This window comes from Budorcas taxicolor, chromosome 15, assembly GCF_023091745.1.
Source record: "Budorcas taxicolor isolate Tak-1 chromosome 15, Takin1.1, whole genome shotgun sequence".
Taxonomy (NCBI): Eukaryota; Metazoa; Chordata; class Mammalia; order Artiodactyla; family Bovidae; genus Budorcas; species Budorcas taxicolor.
The window spans coordinates 5,638,688-5,647,134 of NC_068924.1; the positions used below are offsets into that span (position 1 = coordinate 5,638,688).

The window sequence follows — 8,447 nt, forward strand, 5'->3', positions numbered from 1 at the left end:
CAGACAGTAGCCCGGCTGGCTGTAGCTGGAGAAAACCCTGCGCAGCAACAAAGACCCAGCACAGCCAAAAATGAATGCACAAATAAAGGCTTTAAAATGAGAGAAAAAAAAAATAGCAATTTGATTCTGGCAAAGAAAATATGTCTTCTCATGGGTTAAATTTATATAGAAGACAAGTGGGAAAAAAAACCCTTTGAAAGACAAATCCATTGAGTGCTTCCTGCCAATAAGAGCATAATACTTCCTCGTTGTCATTAATGAAAGATAACACACGCTTTTCAAAGTTCCGTAAGACGTTCCAAACAAAGAAAACACTCAAATGAGTCACCTGTTTTCACATTCAAGGGTAAGAAGCCATATAAATTTCTCCAGCCTCCGGCACAGAACACCAAATGCCCCGTAAGTGCAAGCAGGCAGCTATGCGGCTGGCACTGCTGTGCGCCGCGTGCCTGCTGCCTGGCAGCCCGGCCCTGCCACTCAGCCCGGGCCCGGGAGGCGAGGGCGACCCGCGCTGGCAGCTGGCTCAGGTACGTCTCTGGCCCGCTCTCCTGGGCCGCCACGGACTTTCCAGACAAACTGTGCTTTGCCACTTTAATAACTTTCCCGATTATAAAGGCATTATATGCTTTAATCAAGTAGCGATTAAGTGCAAGCTCTGAAGCCTGCCAGAGGGGATTCAAGTTCAACCTCCTTCACTCGACTGGGTGGATGGACAGAGGCATATTATTAACCTTTGAGCTTCAGTTTTCTAGCTGAAGATACAATGATATCAATCAAATGGGGGTGTTGTGAAGCAACATCCCTGAGATATATTATATAAATGGAAGCTTTCACGACCACTACAGTGTATTGTAACTCGAGATATTCTCATAAAGAGCAAAGCGATGCTTCTTAAGATGAGGACCCTAGTGATGGAGAGACTTGAGAACAGAAAATGAGGGTAGATGTTGGAGCTCTCCTGCTAATAAACCGATGATGATGGATGAGGCATGAACTTCTGACTTCGTTTTCTCATATATCCAGTGGAGACAGTAATACTGTGCTTTATACCTGGAGGAGTCTAGCAAATAAATGAAGTGGTAACAATACTAACTATCGTGTATGTAACAACTTCAGATTATGAAATATGTCCTAACGTGGTGTTATTGAATCCTCAGCTCTATCCTGGGAAAAAGAAGAAACCAAAGTAAAGTTGATCCACATCCCACATACTTGCTCACTGTAGAGACAAGAGTCAAGAACAAGTTCTGGTTCAAAAGTCATGTACTTTCCAATATATTACTTAATAATTATCCTAATGTGAGTGAGGGACAGAAAGTGTTAGTGGCTCAGTTGAGTCCATCTCTTTTTCGACCCCATGGACTGTAGCCCATAGGGCTCCTCTGCCCATGGGATTCTCCAGGCAAGAATACTGGAGTGGGTGGCCATTTCCTTCTCCATGGGATCTTCCTGACCCAGGGATCTAACCCAAGCCTCCTTGGGTTCTCCAGATTCTTTACAGGCTGAGCCACCAGAAAAGCCCAAAGTGCATGTAATTATTACTTGGTAAAAGTATTGTTTATAAATTTAAGCTTTAAGCATAAGAAAAGTTGAGTTTTATTTCACACTAACTTTGACTTTTTTGAAAGTCCCTGTAATGTGTTGGATTGAACCATATGAAATGACTGATATTTGACCATTTTTAAAAATGTATTTATTTTATTTTTGGCTGCACTGGGTCTTCGTTGCTGTGTGTGGGCTTCCTCCAGTTGCAATGCATAGCCTTCTCATGGCGGTGGCGTCTCTCGTAAGGAGGATAGGCTCAGTAGCTGTGCACACAGGCTTAGTTGCACCACGGCATGTGGAATCCTCCCAGAGCAGGTGTCAAACCCATGTCCTCTGCACTGGCAGGCAGAGTTTTAACAACTGGACCATCAGGGAGGTCCTATTTGACTGTTTTCTTTTGACCTAAAAAACGTCCATTTCATATGGTTCCACCTTCTGGATTCTCCAGGGGGAGTCCACTTTCAGGAGTGTTGAGCCCCTTCACCCAGGATGCAGATTGCCAGTAAACCAGAGGGAGGTTCTCTAGTTTTAAAGGAAGGCAGGAAAACTCCTCTCAAGGATACTGAGAGATTTCTTCCAGAGGGTGTCTTTGTAAAGCTGCTGGCTCTGGAAGGGAGAAAATGAGCTATTTGTTTTTAAATCAGGGATTAACTCCCCACTGTCCCGGATGAACAGTGAGTATTTGTTGTATTGAATGAAACACAGTCCTTGGGAACAGGAAGAGAGAGCACCTTACTGCTAAGGTTACTTACGTGAAGTTCATACACCTAACTCATTTCGACTGCACTATCACGCATTAACATGACGCTGTAGGTTTTTCTGAGGAAATGGGCTTTGGAATCAGAATAGGACTTCAAATACCCATTCCTTTGGTTACTCCTGGGGTGACTTCATGCAAGTTACTTTCCTTCTCTGAGCCATGATTCTTCAAATGTGAAATAGGAAAGTATTGCCATACCCAACTTCCAGGGTGGTTATGAGGTTTAAATAAGATAAGCATACAAAGCTCTTGGTATAGTTCCTGCCACTAGTAAGTGCTTCATCAAGGTTCTTGGAAGGCTGCTGCTGTTATTTTCATTCATTCTCTATTTTTTCCCATTTAGGCGGCGGGACCGCTATCCTCACACCCATTCACTGGGGTCCTTTAAGAAATTACCAGGGACCTAACTGCACATGGAACATACCTAAGAGACCTGCTTTACCTTACAGCTTCACAAAGAAGGTTTAACAAAGAATTTAGCTATGGAAAGAGCGCTGGCCTGGCAAGTGGTCAAGAAACTCAGGACCAGTTTGCCTACTAACTTAATACGTGACTGCGGAGCACATCATTTAGTTACTATGAGTTTTGATTTCTTCACCTAGAAAATACATATATTAAATGAATTAATGTCCTAATTTCCTTTCCCAGAACTGAAATGTTAAGACCTTTAACCTCAGGAACCTGACCTCCAGAGCGTCTTAGAAAGGGCTGGGTGACTTTGGATCTCCCCAAAGGGCCTCTGATGCCAAGGGAAGACCTCAGGTGCACACCTTGAGGGGACACTGGGCATTCTTCCCGACGATTAAAAACAAGCCTATGTTTTATAAATTATACAATGGGGTAATAGAAAAATAGAGGGACTCTTTTCTTTTGGCCATGAAATGAAATGGCAATGACTCATCATCAATATCAAATTTTCTTCCCATGAATGCACTCTTGTTTTACCTGGTTACTGTGTAACTATTCTGCCTTCAGACTACTGTTTGGGTCCATAGGAATCAGAGGCAAAGATGGACAGACTCCTGAGAAAAAAGAAGACAACAAACAAGAATTACAGACCAATTACTCTCTTTCCAACAGGACTATCTCAAGAGATTTTATTCATCTGACTCAAAAATGAAGAATGCCAGTAGTTTAGAAGTCAGACTCAAGCGGATGGAAGGATTCTTTCACCTTCCTATAACTGGAATGTTAAGCCCCCGTATTATAGAGATCATGCAGAAGCCCAGATGTGGAGTGCCGGATGTTGCAGAATTTTCGCTATTCCCAAATCAGCCAAAATGGACTTCCAAAGTAGTCACCTACAGGTCAGTTTTGCTTCGGCTCATTTTGGCAATAGCAATATAGTCTTTTTCCTGAAAGGTCAAACTTGTTTTCTTGCTTGCTACCAGGATCATGACATATACTTCAGACTTACCACATATCACAGTGAATCAACTAGTGGCCAAGGCCTTCAAAATATGGAGCGAAGTGATCCCACTGACGTTTACAAGAGTTAGATGGGGAACTGCTGATATCATGATTGACTTTGCAAGAAGAGGTAAGGAAGATTCCTTCAGGCTGATCCTGTGTGCTGTTTTGCTTGTTGTGTATATCCATGCCCTCCTGTTTTCCAGATTTAAAATCTTTAATGAGATATAGATAGATGATAGACAGATACATCGATCTCTTTACAGATTAATGGAATACAGATATAAAGGTGTATATATATATATATAAATGTTACTACATTTTTTCTAGTCCATTAATTTAGAGCCACTTTTTATAGCAGAAGATGGCAAACTATGATCTATGTGCCAAATCTGTAAATAAATATTTATTAGAACATAGCCATTCGGTTCAGTTCAGTCACTCAGCCATGTCTGACTGTTTGCGACCCCATGGACTGCAGCATGCAAGGCCTCCCTGTCCATCACCAACTCCCAGAGCTTACTCAGACTTATGTCCATTGAACTGGGGTCTCCTGCAATGCAGGTGCATTCTTTACCAACTGAGTTATGAGGGAAGCCCAAACATAGCCATGTTCTTTCATTTACCTATTGTCTGTGAGTACCTTGGGCTACAATCACAGACTTTAGTAAATGCAACAGAGATCATGAAGCCCACAAATCTGGTCCTTTGCAAAAAAGTTTGCCAACCTCTATCTTATAAAATGAATCATTTTATATACATGTATAAATTATAAGCAAGGGCTTTCCAGGTAGTGCTAGTGGTAAAGAACCTGCCTGCCAGTGCAGGAGACATATGAGACACGTGTTTGATCCCTAGGTTGGGAAGGTCCCCTGGAAGAGGGCATGGCAACCCACTCCAGTTTCCTTGCCTGGAGAATCCCATGGACAGAGAAGCCAAGCAGGCTATGGTCCATGGTGTCACAGAGAGTCAGACACGACTGAAGCAACTTAGCACGCACACACATACATAAGCAAAAGAAGAGGTTACAGCTTCCAAAGGCCCTAAGTGGTCTCTAAGAATTAAATTGCCCCTGTGGCCTATTTCCAACACCTTTCATGTATTTAGTAAGAAAGCAGAAAATAGAAAATTTTATGTTAAAGGGCTTAAGGAGATAAAACCCATATACATGAACTGCTATTAATTACTGGTGCTTCATGGTACAGATTTTAGAGGAAATCTAAAATCTTTTGGTCTGCTTTAATATTACTTCCTGAGTGCTGTGACTTTAGCTGAAATTTAAACTTAAACCACAATATTGACAAGAGTGAAGAAAACCTTACAGAAAGCACTGTTCATGACACTCCATGCTTTTTAAGAACCAGATAAATTGGATATGGCCAGATAACAGTTTGAAAATAAATTTCTCTGCATCACAAAAGCACATCAAAATCCACTTTAAGACACCTTGAACACAGTTCTTCAAGAAACTATCTACTCTATTCACAAAGAATAAGCTAGATTTTTAAGAAAACTTACATTAAATGATATTCAGTTACCTGCTGAATCCAGTGTTCTCCACTCTGCCACCATGCGGCAAAGGAAAATGATCAAATTTAATGTTTAGATGCCACCATAAATTGGACGTGAATATTTTTGAAGTCCTGCATCAGTAAGCTTTCAAAATGTGGAGGTTATCAGGGATAAGCAGCAGTTGTATGAAAGAAAAAGTTCCTGTAACAAACAAATACCCAAACCACCCTGTCATGTAGCTGGCTGCTTGGACTGATCTTTTTCACCTCACTAATCATATAGACTAAAAGATGGAATGACTGGATATAGATTCAGTCTCTGAAGGCAGTCGCCCTGCTTTCTTTCAGCTCACGGGGACCCGTATCCCTTTGATGGGCCAGGAGCCACACTGGCTCACGCCTTTGCGCCTGGGCCAGGCCTGGGAGGAGATGCTCACTTCGATGAGGATGAACGCTGGACTGATGCTAGCGGGATAGGTACAGCATCCCGTATCTCTTTCACTACACATCCTTTTTCAAATCCTGAACTTTCTATATCTTCACTCTCTCTAATTTTGATATTTGCTTTGATTAATAATAGTTGGTCACTGTATGTCTCTCTTTGGTCTCAGGAATTAACTTCCTGTATGTTGCAACACACGAGCTTGGCCATTCCTTAGGTCTGAGTCATTCGTCTGATCCTGATGCTGTGATGTATCCAACCTACAGCAAAGAAGATTCCAAGAATTTCAAACTTTCACAGGATGATATCAATGGAATTCAGAAATTATACGGTAATATTTACAATTTCCATAAAGAGGCATTGTCTCCTTATGGTAGGCCTGAATGAGAAAGGCTGGGAAATAGGTATTTACTTTGAAAAACACACTGGAACATATATATCTAAAAGCCTATTGAGGGGAGAAATCTGAGACATTGGATACTTGAAATCTAATCAGACAATCTTATACTATGAGAATATTTATACTATGATTTTAAGTTTTCAGTAATATAATATCATTTGATGAAATCATGAAAATGAAACTTCAAGGGGTTTTTCTTTAAGCTGCAACTCGCTCTTCCTTCTTGCTCGATTCAAGTACTTTAGGAGACTCCCCAACAGGGATAGACTAAGGAATATAACACCTTCCCCTGTAGCTTCCCACTCTCAAGGATCTGGCCCTAGAGAAGGAAAAGTGACCTAATTTTTCTTGTCTGCATATGTACATAGGGAAAGGAATTAGCCATCAACAGTGACTTCTTATAATTGCTAGTCATGATTGTATGAATATCCCATGTCCCAATCTACATGGGATTTTTTTGTTTTAATCAAGTCCCAAAGTCAGTTTTAAAAAAATAAACTGATTTGTATTTGCTTGATCAAGTCAGAAAGAGGTATTGTGAGAAAGAAATCAAAGGACAAGGATAAACAGCTATGTCTCTAGACAAATGAAAGATTTAATTATATAGGTATTAAATGTAAAGAGTTTATTAATCCTTACAGAAAATATAATAGTAATAGAGCAAAGAATATAATAGTAGTAATCAAAGAAGCTGAATAAATCATCCAAGGACAAATTCTGGGTTCTTGAACAAAGATTCCAAGCCAGAGCTGCATGACTTCACACTTGCTACTACACAATTCAGCTGATCACTACTTAGTATGCTTTTAAAAGCAATTTGGAAAAGAGAATACATACAGAATGATATCTTTAAGTAAACAGATTCCATTAAACTTTTCTGGCAAAAATGTCAGGATAATAAGAATACACGGCAAAAAGATCACCTAAGAGTTTTTGAATGTTCAGAAAAGCAGTGAAAGTGCTTCCACATAATAAATACTGTAATGTCCTCAGAGGGAAATTACTCCTGTAAGATAACAGACTGAAGCTGAAATTTGCTATTAATCAGCTTTTCTCAAATTGTGTTCCCAGAACACTTGTCCTACCGGACAATTCCCGTCTCTACCCAGCCCCCACCAAAAAAAAAGATGCTTTGGAGAAACAAATTCAAAAACCACTACCTACTGTATTTGAGGTACATGGGATGTTACAGAGAACCTAACGAACTCTCGTTTAATTCAGCGCTTCCTAAATTACAATCCCCTCTTTGGAACACCCATTGAGTCCTCTCAGACAGCATTTCAAAGAAGACAGTTTGGAAAATATCATGTAACTATACCTCTAAGCTCTTATTTAAGGAGATGCTGCTGTCAAAAGAGCTCACGAAACACTGACAATTGTTGGCAGTTATCACCAAAAGGCAGAAAATATTATTAGTACCTCCCCTTACATAAAACCATGGAACTCATGGCTTAGTGCTTTAAATCCTATGTTTCAGAGAGTGAGGTGCCTCCAGTCAAAGTTGGAAAGAGATAGCTTCTGGATAAATTAAAGCAAGACTGAATTATATAGGTATTAAATGTAAGGTGTTTATTAATCCAAGAAGTGTTATGAGCAGAAAATATAAATTCAAAAGAATGTGATCAAACTCACAAATGTAAAATTCCCAACATTCTTTTCAGGATCATAAAAATAATAGCTAAAATGCATCAAGTTTATATAATGTACCAAGCATTTCACATGCATTAGCTTGTTTATTCCAACAATCCAGTAAATTATTAATGCCCTTGTTCTATAGATTGGTAATCTAATACGAAGAGAGGCCGTTAATAAGGAGTATCTTACCCAAGATCATGCAGCTGGTAAAATGGCAGAGACAGGATGCAAAAGTATCTGACCCCCAAGGCCTACACACTATTCAGTGCTGCCTTTTTCGCCTTTGGAGGTTAATCTTCAAAACTTGTCCCAGGCATAGAAAAGTGGGCTGGATGAATGAGTACCTACTGCAACACTTCTTGTGTTTTTTTAGCCTTAGGATTTGTGTGTATGTGTTTTATACAATGCCAGAATGTTCTTATTTTTGTCTCTTAACAGGAAAGAGAAATGATTCAAGAAAAAAATAGAAACTTCAGCAAGAACACACATTCATTCATTGGGTTCTATGTAACTGTTCCCAACCAGAATTAAAGAACACTGTTCCTGCCTTCCATTTAACACTTGCTGCCTCCAACCTTGTATTGTGGTTGGTTTTTATGTCTCTTCATTTGTGGATAAACTTGTTTATGACATCAGTATGTCTTACTCATCTATGCCTCTCCTCAAGCAAGGTGCACTTGGTGGATGTCAATAAATGTTAAACATATAGATAAATACAATTTTTATTTCTTGTAAAACTATTCC

General features: G+C 39.9%; 1 protein-coding gene across 1 annotated transcript; it reads left to right on the plus strand.

The window, feature by feature from the left end:
- The first annotated feature begins 392 nt into the window (after nucleotides 1-392).
- On the plus strand, nucleotides 393-8,170 carry MMP7 (matrix metallopeptidase 7). The gene is made up of 6 exons (XM_052653309.1): nucleotides 393-527; nucleotides 3,386-3,612; nucleotides 3,697-3,845; nucleotides 5,575-5,703; nucleotides 5,838-5,999; nucleotides 8,142-8,170. Exons 1-6 carry the CDS (start codon nucleotides 393-395, stop codon nucleotides 8,168-8,170), a joined length of 831 nt encoding a protein of 276 aa, XP_052509269.1.
- Nucleotides 8,171-8,447: the final 277 nt, after the last annotated feature.